This window comes from Anolis carolinensis, chromosome 2 (assembly GCF_035594765.1).
Source record: "Anolis carolinensis isolate JA03-04 chromosome 2, rAnoCar3.1.pri, whole genome shotgun sequence".
NCBI classification, from domain to species: domain Eukaryota; kingdom Metazoa; phylum Chordata; class Lepidosauria; order Squamata; family Dactyloidae; genus Anolis; species Anolis carolinensis.
The window spans coordinates 269,892,227-269,911,241 of NC_085842.1; the positions used below are offsets into that span (position 1 = coordinate 269,892,227).

General features: G+C 37.1%; 1 protein-coding gene across 8 annotated transcripts in view; it reads right to left on the reverse strand.

The window, feature by feature from the left end:
• Window positions 1–19,015, reverse strand: part of fer (FER tyrosine kinase) — a 165,052-nt gene that overhangs the window by 135,522 nt on the left and 10,515 nt on the right. For all 8 annotated transcript variants that reach the window (XM_062972207.1, XM_062972206.1, XM_008113993.3 and 5 more), the window contains exons 4-10: window positions 15,404–15,577; window positions 14,846–14,945; window positions 12,556–12,739; window positions 10,013–10,150; window positions 7,046–7,165; window positions 5,538–5,660; window positions 4,595–4,784 (exon numbers count right to left, since the gene is read on the reverse strand). In XM_062972207.1, coding sequence (XP_062828277.1) covers window positions 4,595–4,784; window positions 5,538–5,660; window positions 7,046–7,165; window positions 10,013–10,150; window positions 12,556–12,739; window positions 14,846–14,945; window positions 15,404–15,577 — 1,029 coding nt within the window. The remainder of the gene's footprint in view (window positions 1–4,594; window positions 4,785–5,537; window positions 5,661–7,045; window positions 7,166–10,012; window positions 10,151–12,555; window positions 12,740–14,845; window positions 14,946–15,403; window positions 15,578–19,015) is intronic.

A 19,015-nucleotide genomic window follows, 5' to 3' on the forward strand; every position in this document is an offset into this window, starting at 1 on the left:
AAAACACCTGGGGACTTACAGGTTAAGAACCACTGCGCTAAATAAACCTCTGGCACCGCTTAAAGTGATGGCAGTGAGAAAGACCAGCAGAGAGAAGCTTCCTGGAGGCTGGCCAGGACAATTGGCTTCCTCTCGCTCTCTCGGCCACTGCTGCCACTCCTGGACCTCTTTTCTGTAAAAACAAACAAACACACTCAAACCCCCACAAATCTAGGACACCATCAATTCTAAGACACATACTCTTTTTTGAGCCCCAACTTTGGTGGAAAAGGTGAGTCTTATTTGTCTTAGCTATGTAAAAATTACAAAGAGTGAAATATGGGTGATAAATAAAGCGTTGGAGGGTGTCACCCCCTCGATGGATTGTCACCTTGATGTGGTGAGGGGGCTTGCGTGTTCCAATGAACCTGAGAGCACAACCACTGGAGTCATGTACTCCCAGGAGTGGCCACAGGGGAGGATCCAGACCAAGAACAATCCGAAGACACAAAGACCTCAATGGCAGAGCAGGTGAAGGATAACATGGTACATGTTACAATGGCTGTGAAGGCGGAAGAAGGCTGCAACAGACTGAGAAGCCACTCTCGTTGTGTTAATCATGCCATTGCTGGGACCTCAATCTGTGAAGACTGTGTGTTGACCGACCATGCACCGACCTCCACACATTAAAAAAAAAATCACGCACAGGCGTCTTCCAAGAAATGGAGGACCATCATCCTCGAACTACGAGGGATCGCCTAAGGAAGGGAGGGTGTCATCAAGAGCGGAGAGTTGTTTGTCAAACTTCTTTCCCTTAGCAGAAAAGCTAGACCTTTGCCCCCATGATGGAATGACATGCTTTAGGATTAAATGCATATGCAACAACATCTACAACCTTCTATCACCAATTCCTAGAAGGATAAAAACTCCCTCCTCACTACTGCAGAAAAGGAATCTTAGCAGCAGGTAATCATGTTCAATTTCCCTGCAGTGTGATGAGATAATCCTTCTGCTGGGGTATAGCTTTTCTGCTTTACCAGCTTGTAATGAATATAAAGTTTGGCGATCTAAAAGGTACAAAATATGTTTGGGGAATTTATCTCACTATATAAATCACAGGTGAACAATGGTTTTAAAATCTGGTCCTCATTCTCCTACCACTCCAACTTCTCCAGCAGCAAGAAGTGTACACTGAAATTATTACTCCTGATGTCTCTGCTTCATACTGGAGAGGCTGTGGCAGCAGAGGTACCTTAAAACATTTTTGGCTAGATTAGATACCTGAAGGAAAATCTGAAATGAGGTTGTATAGGTATATGCTAATGCAACCAATAAAAAGTCAAATGGTATAGTGCTTTACTCCTATTATCTATCCTTCAGGATGAAAATGTAAACCTACACCAAAAGGAACTAATCTTCCTTTAGCACATGGAAATAGCTCAACACTGGAAGATGCTCAATAACTTATCCACACATTCATTTCCTAGTTGGCCAAAGTCTGGACAACTGCATTAGCTGATAAATTTAGTTATAATTTGAGATGAGCCAGGCACAAAGACAAAGGATGATTCTGAGCATGCAATATTTGATTTACCTTGATAACAAAGATACATGGGTGCCCCAACCTTCCCTGATGAAACTTTGGAGAAATACTTTTAGAATAGTACATGTAGTTCTTTGTTGTTGTAATATAAGATCAGATGAATGGTAAAGGTAGTATTTCTTTAGTTATTATGTTACAATACCTTTGCCATTTTTTAGGAAAATAACCATCCCTTTTTAGAATGTGAATCAGGAGAGAGAATTGAATAAAGTGAAAACAAACTGTGTACATCAATAAGAATAAAAATTTGAACTGAAAGCATTTAAGGACTATCTGCTTGGCATTAAAGCAGCAAAGTGATATTTGACTTATAATTGAAGATGTAATGAACCTTCTGGATGAAAGTTTCATCTGCTGTTCCCTGAAAAGTGATTTAAAATTAATAAGAATTATTGATAAAAATATGAGATGACATTACTGACTATTCATCAGAGAAATAATTGAAAGCAGTTTTATTAGAGATTTATAAAATGGACAAAATCACATATACATATTTGCAGAGCATACATAATTCTGTCCTAAGATATATTCTTAAAACATGGCAATTTATATAAAAACACAATGAACTGCAGCAGTTTCCCCAAACATCAGTTGGTCTGAAAATGAAAATGGATTTGCCACCCCTACACTTATCGTACAGAAAACAATCACATGGTGTCTGGACCAAATGACACTTCTAGGGCTACTCTTCCCCAAATTGGGGCTGGTTTAACACTGAGAAACTCTGCTCCTGGCACCTTCTAGGAGCAGTGATTCACTTGTAGAGCAAAGTGTGCCACAATCCACTCTGTAATCGTAATTAGGTCCCCTTCCCAAAGAAAGCCAGAAGTCCAAAGGATCCTGGACCAGAAAAAAGCACTGGACCTCTACAGCTTAGCCAACATCATCATGCAAGCAATCCAGGGCAAGGAAGAGAAGCAAACTCTGCATCACCATGCAGGAACAGCATTATCACTATGCAGGAAATTAGAACCCACTTTATTTGAAAGTGAAATATTGGAAATTCTATCCAGCCACAAAAATTCTTCAAATATGGAGTTTAATTCCATGGGCTAGTCACTTTGCTTTAACCTAGCATCACAGAGATTATCACATTACGCTTAAAGCATAATGGACTCAAGAAATAAAAATCACTTTGAACAGACAAAAATAATATAGATCAAATGAAATTGAACTTGGCCTATGGGTCTAGATATTTTAACTAATTTATTAAGGATTCTAGCATGTCACAGAAGATCAATACTCTAGTCATTCAAATCAGACAAATAAATGTAAGTTGTAAGGAGTCAAAGGTATAATTTTACAAATGGTGGTATTTTTCAAACATATGTTATAATATTCAGGACATATGTTATAATATTAGAACTCAATGAAATAGCTGGCACAACCTTCAGAATCAAAGCTTTCACATGATTCAAGTCAATATGAATGTGCACATACCTATAAATAAACAGACAGCTACTACACAAGCTTCCTTTAAGATGGGATAAACTAGAAGGCATTTTCTTTAAATATAAAGGAGAAAGATTTCAGCTGAACTCACTAAGAAAAAACAGAGGATTTTGGAAAAGATCATTGAGCATTTAAACAAAGGGAAGAAAGAAAAGAAACAAAAAAAAATCAAAATGAAGCACAAGAAAACAGTGCAGGGAAGGAAACTCAGTTTGGCAGTTCAACATTTAAGATAATTTACTAGTGGAGACCTGCCATTTATGAATTTGAATGGGTCAGAACTTCAGATGTTTGCCCTCTAATGTTAATTGTTCAAATATGTTGACTAAAAGTAGAAAAATATTTTTCTGTTTAAAGAAACTGAATTTAAATGTAGTGCATTGCAAGAAAGTTGTATCAAAAAGATACAGGAAATTGGGAATTTTTTTTAAAAAATTCTTTTATCCAAAAGCATGCACTAAAACTCTGCATATCTACGTGGGTGGGGGACCCAATCACCACAAAGAATCCCTACAACATGAACTAGGCCTCTATCATTACACTTTTTTTAAAAAAAAAAATCTGTCTACAGCTAAGAGAGCAAACTAAGCCAGACTATTCTATGGATATGTTCTCCCAGCACTTTATAGCTCTATCAAGAAAGAAAGAAAGAAAGAAAGAAAGAAAGAAAGAAAGAAAGAAAGAAAGAAAGAAACATTATACCAAAAAAATCCACCAGAAGTTTACTAGCAGCCAGGCAGATATCCCTGGAGAGAAACTAATGAGTGCAGCCAACCTTAGGGCCCTTCCACACAGCCATATAACCCAGAATATCAAGGCAGAAAATCCCACAATATCTACTTTGAGTCCACACTGCCATATATTCCAGTTCAAAGCAGAAAATGTGGTATTTTATTTAGCTGTGTGGAAAGGGCCTTAGTTTATTGTCCTGTAGATAATCATAGGTGGAATGCTTCTGAGAGAGCCTGCATAGTATAGTAGTTTGACAGCTGGATTAGGAATGCAAGGGATTTGAATTCAAACTCCATGTGGTCACAAAAACCCATTGGTTGCCCTTGTAGAAGTCTCACTCTCTCAGCCTAAGGCCCCTTCTACACTGCCATATAATCCAGATTATCAAAGAAGATAATCCACTTTATCTGCTTTGAACTGGAATATATGAATCTACACTGCCATATAATCCAGTTCAAAGCAAATCTGGATTTTATTTGGCAATGTAGAAGGGGCCTTAGAGGAAAGCAGTAGCAACCCTCCTCTAAATAAATCTTCTCAAGGCAATCCTATATAAGGAATACCATAAATCAGAGTCTATTTGAAGATACATAATAACAATGTGCTTCTGCATAAAGAGGCTATTTGCTTTCCTATCATGGCCACAACTGTAATTCATTTTAAAAAATCCTATACAGATGGCCAATATCTCCAACTAAGAACTCAAAAGAATTAATGAAATTAATTGATTTTGAAGTAAAATACAAATCTGAAGTCAGAGTTAATAGTTGCAACTCCATATGATACAACTCTGATATCTTTATTCTAAAATAAGAAACATTGACTTACCATAGAAGAGACTGATCTGGCATCCTCCTCATAATGTACAACAGGTGGGGGCTCCTTCCCATCATTTTCTTGAACTTTTTGCTGTAGCAGTTCTTTCTGTGCTGCAAACTTAACTTCAGTGCACCTTAGTTGTTGAACAGTTTGCTTCAGTTCTTCTAACGCTTGCTTCTGACTTAAGAGAAGCACAACACTGAAAAAATGGAAACAAAATTCCTTTTAAAGAAAACAACAACAAAAATCCTATTAGTCTTTGTTATGATTAATAATACACCTTTAACCTGTTATCAAAGTCTGGGAAGTTCGTTTGGGTAACAGAAGGATTTCCAGCCAAAAGGATTTCCTGACAGAAAACCGAGATTGCAATTTTTTTTTTTTGAAAACTATGAATCAAATCAAGGAAAATGATCACTCAACAATAATTTTTATTTTTCCTGTTGGTTTGAACAGAAGTGGTTTTTCCATAACAGCAAGCTAATACAGTTTTTCATTGTACCTGCCATATGCTTGCAACAACTTGCCATACACACATGAACTACGTAGATTGAGGGAGGCTCTCTTACGACAGAAGAGGAATGCAAAAAATCCTGGTCCAACTACATACTTAATTTCATATAAGTGGAAGAACAAGATTTGAGGGAGCAGCTTAGAAAAAGCATAATATAGTAAATTTCCAAAGTCTGTTGTACAAAAAATGAAAGAACAGGATTTAGTACAGATTTAGTCTGCACCCATGTCATAGTGCAAAAAGACAAAAAAACTTGACACAATATTGCAGGAAGGAGAAGAGTGGCAAGGAAGAAAAAGGGAACCAAAATTGTAAAAAAAAACTGGTTTTAGCTTTTGCACCTAAATGCCTGGAACACCTAACAACCAGCTTTCTTTCAGGCACAAAAACAGCTATCAAATATAGTCACATTAAAAGCCATGGCTTTGCTCTACTCACTCAGATTTCCTTTCACAGATCTTAGAAGATTCTTCTATCTTCTTTTCTAGTTCCAAAACTAACTCCTCCTTATTTAAAAGTGTCTGCTGCGTCTGAATCAAGTCTTCTACTACTGCTTTCAACCTGTGGTTTCAATGAAAAGAAATTATCTAAATAATATTACTTAATAATATTTAATTCACACATACAATTTCTACAAACTTAGAACTATTCTTTTGTTTCATTCTCTAAAAAGAGAGGAAAAAGAAGGGTCTATGCCTTACAGAGACACTGTAGATCAGGGGTCCTCAAACATTTTAAGCAGTGGGCTGGTCCACAATCCTTCAGACTATTGAGGGGCCAAATTATCATTTGGGGGGGAAAAAAGAACAAATTCCTATGCACACTGCACATGCCTTATTTGTAGTGCAAAATGAAAGAACAATACAATATTTAAAAATAAAAACAATTTGAACTAACACAAACCTATCAAGATTTCAATGGGAAGTGTGGGCCTGTTTCTGGCCAATGAGATAGTCAAGTTAATTAGGATTGTTGTTGTTGTGTGCCTTGAATCATTTCAGACTTTTGAGGAGCCCCCAGTGGCGCAGCATGTAAAGCGCTGAGCTATTGAACTTGCGGACTGAAAGGTCGCAGGTTTGAATCCAGGGAGCGGAGTGAGTCCCCACTGTTAGGCCCCCGCTTCTGTCAACCTAGTTCAAAAACATGCAAATGTGAGTAGATCAATAGGCACCGCTCTGGAGGGAAGGTAAGGGCGCTCCATGCAGTCATGCTGGCCACATGATCTTGGAGACATCTACGGACAATGCCAGCTCTTAATGTCAGGGGAAAACCTTTACCTTTACCCTAAGTATAAAACTGAGGGCGGGGGTCAGGTAAATGACCTTGGAGGGTCACATCAGGCCCCTGGGCCTTAGTGTGGGGACTCCTGCTGTAGATTATCAGTAATTTTGGTGGAAAGGTACTATGCAATTGTCCCTCCATATCATATTACGCATTTCTTTTTTTATATATATTAAATCTACAGAAGTTAGGTGTGGGGGGATGGGTGATATTCCCATATCCTTCTATATGTGCATAGTGTTCCCTTCTATCCTAAATGTATTAGTACCTATTCCAATCTCCTTGTCCATTATTTTCCATGAATTCTTTTTCAACAGGAGCTCCAACAAAAAAAACCCCTTCAAAGTGCAAAAACATTTAAAAATACATTTTGCAATTGTAACTCTAAGGCAAATCTATCACAGAGTTTTCTTGATAAGCAGGGAGGTTTTTGCCTTCGACCTCCCCAGGGGCTAAGAGTGTGACTTGTCCAAGGTTGCCCAGTGGACTTGAGTGGATGTGCGGGGTGCGAACCTTGGACTCTAGGATCCATGTCCAACACTCAAACCACCACATCTGACTAGCACTTACATATAGATGAAATTACTTTATGTGATTGCTGTGGGCATTATTATCATAGAACAAGTATCCATATTAGGTGGGGGGGGGGGAACTAGATTACTTACATAGCCTGCAAACTTTCAGCTGTCAAATTATTCCACATAATCTCATTAGCTTGAAGATTTTCATTTTCTTCCAATAAAGATGTATCAAATTCTATTTCTTGTTGTTCAACATCTGGTGTCCTTTGGAGATTCAAAATGATTTGTTTACATAATACACAGAAACACTTCACACCCTAGTACAAGATAGATCTTTCCTCAGCAGTGTGATTGAACTTAAAAAAAAGAATCTGCACATCAACAAAACCCAGCCACCTTTAGGGCTACTGTAACCCTGTAAACATACAGATGTAGAGAGTTCATACTGAGAATAGTCATTCCCTTGGTATTGCAAGTGGTAGTACACATACTATTACCAAATATCTGAAGTAGGAATTTACCAAGAATTGTAATCAATCTGCATTAACTATGCTTTAATTTGGTAACATAAATGAAGATTAATGTTACCAAAATAAGGCAAAGTTAATACAGACCAATTTCCCAAGAGACAAAAAACAAGCTATCAACTTATAATTTTCCTGTCATTTCTTTGATTCATTCTGCAGTCATCTCCTAGTTCTTCTATATTTGCTGTAGCAGCTGAAGCTACTGCCATGTACACAAAACATGGAGTATTTTTTAACAAATAGAACTGCACTGATTGAAGACAATTATTACAGAAGGGAACTTGTTTGTCAAGTGACTGCAGGTTAGTCTTGTGCATTTGTAAAGAATCGCTATCAGTTTCTTTTTTTTCATTCATAAGGCCTCGTGTTTTGTTTTGTTTTTTAGTGCCTCTTCTGAAAATGGGCACCTATCTGAATGAGCTTCTTCATTCCGCATCTGAAAAAAATGAATACTTTCATCCCATTGTGGCAATGGGCGGGTTTTCCAAGCTCTCCTTCCCCTCAGTTTTAGGGCTAGAGAGGTGGGCATATCTAACAGTTTTAGCCCACCAAGTTTTATAATGTTTGGGTCATCCCCCAATTTTGAGGATTTTTTTTAATTCTAGAAAGGAAATCTCCTTTAAAGCATTGCCTCTTTCCTCTGCTGGCCCACCCTCTAACTTCTCCAGGAGCAGCAGCAGCAGCAGCAGGCAAGCAGGGCAGAATTCCTTCCTACCAAACATCTGTTAAAGATGCTCCACACACCACACACATAGCCCAGTGCCCACACAGACCCACTATTTCATTTCTTCTTTAATTGATGGCAATGGGGGGGGGATTCCTCTTCCCAACATCTTCGGCAGTGGCATGATTTGTCTTGGACTTGACGTCTTGGGTCCTTGCTTGCTGCTGCTGCTGCCTTCCTCTCCTTCTCCTCCATTTCTCATGCAAGGAAGGCACCTTCAGCCCCCTCCTCTTCCTCCTCCGCACCTCTTACCCACTCCTCATCCCTCCTCCTTGGCTCATGGAGCTACCGCCTTGGGTTGTTGCTGCTGCTGCCTGGCTTACTCTAGAGTAAGAGGCGTGAAAGAGAAAAAGGAGAGGGCTGAAGGCACCTTTCTTGCATGAGATATGGAGGCAGCAGGAGTAGCAGCAGCAGCAAGCAATGGCCCAAGGTGGCACCAGGGCAGCTCCAAGAGCTGAGGAATAGGGAGGAGAGAAGCCATGCACACTCTCTGCAAGGCATTTTAATGAGGTTTTCCACTTGCAGATAAGAAAAAGTGATGACCTCCTGGAAGAGGAGAGTAAATAAAGCTTTCCTTTTTGTGGGGGATTAATAAAAAAATTAAACTGTGCTCACAAAAAGCAGGCAAGGAAATGGTTCCTGCTCCTGCTTTCTTTCATTTCGAGCTAATTTTCGTACCAGAGGGGGGTGGACTGTTTCGTGCCATCTGAATAAAACAACAGTATGAAAACACAAATTAAACAGCTGAAACTGATGACTGCAGGTATATGTTCTTACATTCTATTACAGTCAATCTTAAATTATTTCTATGTTCTTTGTATAAACACAATATGTTTATATGTAAATATAATAAAATATAATAGATGCAAATAATACAAATCGATGAGTATGAATAAAACTGAGTCTTTGGGAATCCCCACTTATCTGACAGGCTAAGTACTGGAATGCTGTCAGAAAATGGAACTGATTGAAAAGTGGAATCCAGGGGGTTTTTTTAGCTTGCAAACACATTTTGGCAGCTGAAAAGGCAAATAAAACACTACATATTACTATTGAATATATATGTGCACACAATCAAAAGTAATTCAAGGAGGGTTACAATTTTTCCATAGGCAAGCCTTGGGACCATGAACGCAGTCCCAAGAGAGTCTTGTAAGTAAGAAGAATGGACAAAAGTATAGTCCTCTCCTCAAATTATTAGAATTTGTCTGTAATTTGCAAGCATTGAAAGCACAAGTCTTCAGGAAGCAAGGCATCAAAATGGGAGAAAGCCCATCTTTTGCTTGTTTTTTAAATATCATCAAAGGGAAGAAGCAGCAACTAAGTAACTGCTGATAAAGAGGAGAGCTATATTTTAAATACTATTAGAACTTAAGTATGTTTAAACAGCATTCAACAGTGTACATTACTTGCAGATTTGTGGGATTTTTCTTAGAATTTGTGGATCAATGATTAAATTATTTTTATGTGGTTAACTTAGCCCGTCTACCTCCCAGCCAGCAACTGCTGGAGCTACAACACATCTCAAGTAAAGCAAGGAACTTCTAGTCTGATTTAGCAACTGAAAATGGAAAAAGAGGTGAAGAGGCTGTAATTTACAACAAAAAGAGGCTATTCAGGACCAGTGCCATTTCTTCAACTCCCTATTGTGATATCCTCATTCATGTTAAAACATGTAGGTGAAGTGGATCCTTGTAACAATCAAATGACTTCAGTCAGATTATCACACTTGCTGCTACGCTAGACATAGAAAACCAGTTATAACAGTCAATGCTTCTTGTCTTATGAAAATTTACAAACAACCTATCTATCTAATATGTATTATAGATCTACGAATTAAACAAAAAAATAATAACTTACCTATAAACCTCTATGAAACTACTGTATTCTGAACTAGGATCTAATTGCTCAACTGATGTCTGGATCTCTTTATGAACATTCACTATTTCTTCTGTTACAAGACTGGTGATCTGACTATATTCTTCAAGGATACCTTTTCTGGGGAGAAAAACAGAAAGATATTGTAGATATATTGTATACACAGAGACAATTTTTATTACTCTTAGCTGCATAGATAAATATGTGAATAAGGAAAGGTGAGTTGGTTATGAAATGAAATCTGCTCTCATTTTTCTTCTATAAAAACACAAATGCAGTCTATGATTTTATAAAGGTACATTTTAATATGTGTATTTGTGGTGTTTTTGCTGTGCTTATGTGTTTTCATCGTTCTGTAACCTGCCTTGAGCTATGAGGAGATGTGACGGTGTTGTTGTTGTTGTTATTACAATCCGAATCCTGATTCTCCCTATCCAAAAAGATGAATATTTTCTATCCTTCCTGCTTAGAATCACAGAATAATAGAGTTGGAAGAGTCCACATGGGCTATCTAGTGCAACCCCTGCCATGCAGAAAAGCACAATAAAAGTACCCTGACAGATAGCCATCCAACCTCTATTTAAAAGCCTCCAAGGAAGGAGCTTCCACCATACTCTGAGACAGAGAATTCCATTGCTGAACAGCTCTTACTTCTTGCATGTTTATCCTATCATATTCCTGTTTTACAATCTTTTTAAGCATTTTAAAGAGCTTTTACTTACTTACACAAAAGACAAACAATTAAAACTTTGCAAAGCTTGCATCTCAAAGTGGATAGAGACATTATTGTCATACAAGAACCAACCAATCTACAATGTGCAAGTTGAACTTATACCAAACATCAGAAGAAAAAAGTCAGATCAGAGCAAAAACTATGAGCTCATAACTAAGCTATGTCTTCCATATGTAACACTATCTTTACTTCCATTGTGGTTTGCATGCAGGAAAGAAAGGAAGATAGTGATGTCTTAGTATTTGAAGGAAACTCTCTTCCATTTCTTCTCTTTCTTCTACCAAAGTGCATATAAAAGAAAGTTTGTGGATCTTCTGTTATGAATTACTGAAACAATGATATTAGTCTTATCTGTTCTTGTCGACCTAACGTTTCTGTTACACTGGGGAAGAATAACTAAATAATCCTTTAAAAACCTATCCAATTGATAGTCATTTATGAAGTACAATTTAAGCTATTTATCAGAACCAGGGAATAATAGCATTGCTAAATGTTCGCAACTGATCAGAGTAACTTGGTAAAAATGAAAGCCAAATAATGAAATTATACTCTACAGTCTTTGTTTTAAAGCACTTATCTCAGAAATGGAACAAATTATTTTGAACATTAATCATACAGCATGGTCAGTACTCAGAGTGTTAAAATGAGCAGGTTATGGACCACACCATGTCATTTGCTGCATCCCAGAAAGTGGGAAGAAGCTTCAAAGGAGCCAAACAAGTTTCAGAGTGATAAAAAGCTGTAATGGTAAACTGGAAAAGGGAGAGCCAAATCTTTCTTTTCCTTTGGCTCATCTGAATAAGTCTGATAAGCAAAAAGAAAATTTAGTGTTCCCAATTGCTCCCCAGAGAATATAAAGCACTGAACAATTAAAGGCATTAAGGCACAACTTGGTTCTGAGAGAAATGACAGTATTCTCTAATGGTAAAATATGAAAGTACCAGAAGACACAAAATAAGGAACAGGGTCAATTGCTTTGGGAATGGCAAATATGGGCTTCAACTGAATAATTTACTTCAAAGATTAAATAAAGCAACTGTGTTTGTCCTAAAAGACCTATTAATATTTCAACCTGGTTTTAGAATGTCTTCAGAAGTAGTTATTCTAAAACAAAAACAAAAAAAACCCAAATGCAGTTCCATTTACCTTAAAAGATTCTTATAGAATTATGCTGCCAAAATAGAAAAGAAGGGAAGCGTGGAGATGAAGACTACTCAATCGAAGTGCAGACCAGTGAGCAAAACAAATGACTTCTAGGCTTTTTTTTTCACAACATTTTTCAAATGTAACTTCCAACACCAACACAAAAAATTAATAGTTAACACTAAAATAATTTGAAATCTCCACTAGCAATTAACAGAAGCAAGAGCAATAACAGCAGAAATAAGAGCATTACCCAAAAGCTGTGGAAAATGCCTTATAATGACACTCCCTTCCCAGAAAGAGATGATTCCAGCTATGTGTTCATAGAAAGAACATTCCACACAAAGGATATCATCATGAAAAGGAACCTATTTCATGTCTGAAGGAAGTGGTATCAAGAGAAGGACTAATAGTACATATACATATAAAAGGTAATCTCTCAGATACTGTAAGTCTAAGGAAACTGAATTTTATTAAGATCAGCATCTTGAATTAATGCTTCCCATTTGCCAAAGCAGTTTTTCTAGTACATAGCAGCAGTAGTGTGCATCGATTCATATCACCGTTGCTTATATCTAAAAGTGCAATGTAATCAATCAGTTTAATTAGGTGCACTTTTTAAAAATCAGATTAAACAAGTGTGTCTTACAGTGCTTTAATCATTTCTTCTTGCATCTTCTGTAGAGAATCTAGAAACAGAGGGAGTGTGGCATCATAGTGCTGATGCTGATGTAGTTGTGCTCCTTTCAGTGCCAAGACATACTGATTGTGCAACATGTGAAGCTTCATAGTGGCTTTATCATATCGATCTTTGGCTTTTTCAGTTTCCTTTCCTGAAGGAAAAGCAAGAGAAATAAATGTATAATTCTACTCTATTAGGTAACAATAAAAATTGAGTAAGATCCAAGAAAAATTAAACCTTTACCTTTTTTTTTTTTTTACTAATAATCTTATGTGTAGTAAGGCTAGAAACAATCAAAACTTGGAAAACATTAGATAATTTATCAGTTCCATGGAAGTCTCTTATTCTACTAATAATATCAGATAATTTAGCTTTTGGTACCTTATCACCAGATTACAGACAACATTATTCAAACAGACTTTTATTTGCAAAACAGAACTCCAATGCCTTAATTCTCACTCCTTCCTTTCTCTGTGTGTCTTTAAAACCTGAAGGTTTAAAGACTTTTCAAGGGTGATGGGAGACTATATTTCACTGGCAGATGTCATTTCAAAAACATGATGACACAGATTTTATCCACTGTTACTAGAAAATCTATTTTATGCCAATTATTTTGATTCAATGCAATTTTTCTTATAATGTAAATGTTCGGATACATAACTATGTATCTGAAGGGCAGATTTCATAAGGGTCCCTGAGGGATGACTGAAATGGAAGATATTAAACAATTATATCCATAAGCATGTATTTTGAAGGCGGATTTGATAAGGTCCCTGCAGGCTTGATGAAATGGAAGATATTAAACATTGCAGCTTATGTTGTTCTTTTCATAACAACAAAAGACTGAGATCTCCCTGCCTGATTACTGTAAACTTCTCAGGGTCTGAAGAATGTATGAAGTATTTATTGGCAGTGGCACTCCTGTATGTTACTGATTAATTAACTATTTTACTATTTTAAGCTTAAAGGAGAGGCCTGTTTAAGAAAATACCACTGAATATTCATTTTAGGGTTGTTCTTTCTTAAATATCAATCCCCTCCTCACACCTCATAGCAAATGAGTTTCAAAACTTCAAAAGCCGTTTGTTACACAGCAAAAATCCATAGAAATAAAAGTTAAGAGAACTGGACTAATTCCCCCACAAAAATCTCAGCCTGACTTTGGGTCCCAGCTAATGCCTCCAGGCCAAGAAATTTTGAATTCCTAAGCCTTAGGCAGTAATGTGTCAACATGCTGTAATATCAAATAGTCATGAATATCTGAAATTGCAGAAGGAATAAGACAGCCACCTTTTTTGTAAGCAAAATGAAACCTACAATTTAGCTGCAGTTAAAATATTGTACTGGCTCTGGAGAACAAAGACACTTTTGGGGAAATAACAAAGAGCTGGTAAGAAAGACAGAGAAAGAAGGAAAGAAGGAAAGAAGGAAGGAAGAAAGAAAGAAAGAAAGAAAGAAAGAAAGAAAGAAAGAAAGAAAGAAAGAAAGAAAGAAAGGAAGGAAGGAAGGAGGGAGGGAGGGAGGGAGGGAGGGAGGGAGGGAGGGAGGGAGGGAGGAAAGAAAGAAAGAAAGAAAGAAAGAAAGAAAGAAAGAAAGAAAGAAAGAAAGGAAGGAAGGAAGGAAGGAAGGAAGGAAGGAAGGAAGGACAGAAGGCAGGCAGGCAGAGAAGTGGTCCCAGAAAGTAGAAAATTACATTCAAGGTGCCCATCCTTATGAAGACTACATTTTCCTCCTCGAATAGATTTTAAACTTTAAGCTAAAGGGTTCAATACTAATGCTAGAGGTCTGCAACATGCAACTAAATCAAAAGATGTTCTGCTTCTTGAACTACCGTAGAGAACATGGAAGCGAAGACACAGAAGGATTGGAACTGCTATCAAACTGCTCTTCTGAAAGTACTTATGCCAGTGATTGTGGAGCACTGCAGTTATCTATTGAATTTCAACTCATTGTCCTTTGAATCCAGTTTAAGAGCCTCAAAAGATGTAATTGGAAGGGAACTGCAGAGGAGGTTTGCAGAGTGCCTAAATAGAAGAAATGCTGTCCGGTGCTGATTGTAGGATAGGGTAAAGGTGGACACCACACTGATTTGAACTTCTAAATAAATCATAAAGAGATCACAGCAGAAGTAAACAAACTACTAATCACTGAAAAAGTGGTCATTTTATTTTTATTGTTGCAATTAGTGCAACTGTTCTATTTTGAATCTATATAAGGGTTATAGCACTTGTAAGTCTAAAATGAATCATACAATTACCTTTTGAAAGGGCTTCTTTATACTTTTCTTTGGCAGAATTGACTTCTTTAATTAACTGCCTATAACTACACTTTAATTTTTCCAATTCTGTTTTTGTAACCTATGGGGAGGAGTAATAAACATTAGCACCAATATACTACATTACATTACATTACAAAAAAGCATATCAGAATGTTACAGAATGTACAAAAGTGTTCCTTCATCTATTCATCATGCATATTTTAGTATTGTGAACCACTAGAAATAAACAGTACAAAATACTTTAAAAATAGATAATAATCTCCTGAAAGTAGCAGCATGCATAACATTATTTGCAGATATATTTTTTCCTTGTTCAACTTGCAGAAGCATATAGAAGCCTAAGAAAAAGCGAGTAACATTGCTACACTGAAATTCCTGAAAGGGGCAGGTCACGATTATGTTCACATGGTTTAATAAAAAGAACTGGCAACTAAAGATAATTTCAAATCAATATGTTTATATTCACAAAACTGCCCATCAATTTAATTGAATCTTTACTACCAAATGAAAAATTAGAAAATAATTTAAGTGACATACCTTGAACATCTCTGCCTCAATTTGCTGATGGACACCAATGTAACTCTTCTTAATTTGTTGCTTGTCTTTTATCATCATTGTAAGCCTATGTAATGGACCAGCATTCAAGTCTTCTGCATGTGTCTTCATGATCCTGCTAAGCTGTTCTGTTTGCTGCACTATAATCAACCATGACTTAAAAAAAGAGAAATTAGAGGTTATGTGCTATTGGCTAGAAGCAAACGAAAGATTCATAAATTGTCTAGGAGTTTATTTAATTCACACAGAAATATATATATCACAGGAACTTATAAATACAGAATACTACATAGTACACTTACACCTCTGGCTGCAGTTGTGGACTCAATAACAGAAAAATAACCTGTCTGTGCCTGGAAACACATATATTAGTCACAAAAATTACTGAGTAAAATTAAGTCATTCTGCTATTGAATGCATGAAGTAATCAGAGGATGTTCCAGGAGCAAGGTAAAAACAAACAATGTACTAAATGCACCAAGAGACATTGTGGGAAACAGAGTCTGGTCTAATACATGCTTTGAATAAGAAACAGTAGAATTTTCCCTTTCAAGAATGCTTAGGTTTATGCAATGATTGAATTATTAATTTAAGAGAATTGCAACTAAAAATCAGAGATTGAATAATACATAATTCAATTCAATCGTTTACAGAATCAATATTTAGAATCAACACTGAGTATTATTAATATACCCAAAAAGGGCTTCAAAAAGAAAAGGGAAAATGCAAACTGAGAGTAATAGTGAAACCACCATACTTACAAGGAATGTTATTGGTGCATAACTCTGAACAATTTTTTAAAATCATGTCTGTTCACCAACTGCTAAAATGCCCCCAAAATAATTCTTACAACATCTATTCCAATCTATAGTAACGTTATGTTCTTTTCTTATCTGTATTCACTAATGTCTAAACAACAGAAAGTGCAGAAGATTTCAAGGCACAACTCTACATGGTTCAGGAACGACAAACCACATAATGCAACAATTGCCAGATGTAAATTTTGTACAAACAATACCCTTTTTTCTGTCTTTGGAACATTAATCCTAGAAGGAAAGGCAATATATCCCTTCACATTTTAAGAGTGTTATGAGTATAAAATAAAGAGGGCTGAGTGGTAGACCAAAGGGAAAAGGCTTCTGAAGGTCACATAATCTGGCCTACTTTGTATAGCAGATTCATCCCATGCAATGCCAATGAAGAAACATTTTAAAGATATGGATACAGAGACAACGCTGCAGATGATGGCAAGAAAATGTTTATTATGTGTTAAAGAAAGGAATAAAGACATAGAAGAAGAGAGGAATCTGCTAGAAAACCAAAGTACTCTATTTCATCAATTGTAGAATTCCTTCGATTTTGAAGTGCACCCTTTTTTTAGCCTTGATTTGGGGGGGGGGGGATTTTTAGTAATTACCCCCAATTTTCTTCTTTGTCTCGCTACCTAGCTGTCCTGGCCAGCGCTCAGAAGCCCCGCCCCACCCCCAGTATTGCTGGCCCGCTGTTCCTCTTGCCACTGCCATCTTCTGACACTGCCTCAGAATGGCTGACACATGCAGCCTCTCCTCTCTAGGCTGCCTAAGTTGTTGGATTTCTCCCCCCCCCCCAAAAAAAAAATGAGGATCAGAAATTGTGGTGGCTGAGAGAACCAATTGTAGAACCAAAGCCACACAATTCATTAGCACTGATCTCCAAGGTCTTCCATTCACTTGGAGCAAACCTCTTCACCAGCCAGCTCCAGCTCTCCAGGTCAGAGGGGCCAGAAAACCTGAACTCCATGTCTGGGACCTGGCTTCTCTGTCTCTCCACGTTGTCACCATCCCCTCACCACTGCTGCCACAATTCCCAATGGTGCCAGCAGCACAGAGAGAGAAGCCAGCTCCTAGATCCAAAGACCACGACTTACAGCCACAGGGAGCCACAACCGGCTGGTGAGGAAACTCTTCTCGAAAGGAACAGAAAATTCTCAGCCACAGCCAACCCCAAATCTCCTTCAAAAAGAAATAAACCAGTGACACTAAGACAACAACAGCAGCAGCAAAAAAAAAAAGAAAGAAAGAAAAAGAAAAGAAAAAAAGACCAGCAGCGCCCAGAGGGGAAGAGTCGCATGCACTGGCCGCATTGAGTCAGCAGTAGCAACATGAAAGGAAGTTGGGCAGTAGCATTGGGTGTGGGGTTGGCCAGGACAACTGGCTTCCCTTTGGCTTTTTCAGCCACCACCACCACCACTCCTGATCTTTTTTAAAGAATAAAAACAAATCTAGAATTTAAGACACATCCCTTTTTTGAGCCTCTATTGGGGAAAGGTGTGTCTTAAAATCAGTGTAATATGGTCCTTATCCTTCAACCCATGGACTCCGAAATTACTGATAAAGATTTTCAAAATAATGAACCATATCAGCTATGTAATTTAGTACATATCCAACCAATCTTAAATTTATCACAACAGGAAAATGATTTTAAGGGCACATGAAATGTACGAAATTCAGAGGGTAGGCACAGGCAGTAACTTTGTACTACCCACCAGAATTCCACAAAATTGTAAAAACTTTCAACTTCTCGACAATTAGGTGGGAATGAAAGAAGGACAGAGTAACCCAGAAATTAGACCAGATGTAGTTGGAACAGAGTTCCAAGATTGAGACTGTGACTACTACTGATTATTGGAATTTTTACAGAAGCAGCAGTTATTTGTTCCTTTGGACATGGGGTGGATTAGCTTGTTGTTCATTGTGGACACTTGTTGAGCAAGCAGGATTAGATCTCAATAAATAATTTATATCCACTTGATCTCACAACTTAACATGCTTATTTAATACAAGGAACGAAGAAGCATGCCAATCAAACCATCTCAGGATTTTGCTTGTCTGCCAAGGACCTGAAAATCCCATAAGATACCGGTATATTCATTGAAAGACATTGGCATGATGAGAGGCACAAATAAAGGTGATCAGTTTCTGACACCATGGTTTTCCCCTATTCACTATGCTCTTTGTTTAAACTATGTATCTTGTTTCCATTTTTTTAAGATCTGTGAATTAGCGAACATGGACAAATTGACTATGCTATTTAAGGAGAAATCTTTGATGAACTTTAAGAAAGATTAGTATCTATTCATTACTTTTTCACAACAACAATGGATGCATTCATCAACTGTGAAATTTATGAATTAGTAGAATGTTGCATAAAGGAGAAGTACGATTAACATTATTGTTTAAAAGAGACTAACAAGGGATAATACTTATAGTTGCTTAGTTATCATTTAGTAGTAGTAGAGAGTAAGCACTGCAGTTGTGTAGTTTCGATAATTTTTAATATCTAAAAAAAATTGTGTGTTTTATTTTATCTTTTTCATGAATACAAATTACTTAATGGAAAGGCTCCTTTGTTTCCTTCACAAATTAGAATTCCTTTGAGTATTTACAAGAACTAAGCAGATAGCAGGAGACAGCTCTGCTGTGCATGCATTGAACTGCAAGCATGAAAAATACATCCAAAAAATTGGGAATGCTGAGAAAGCAAGGGTTGCAAGGTGATGGGAGATATGCATTTAAATTCAAATAGCAGAAAGTGATCTTGCTATTTCTTGCTATC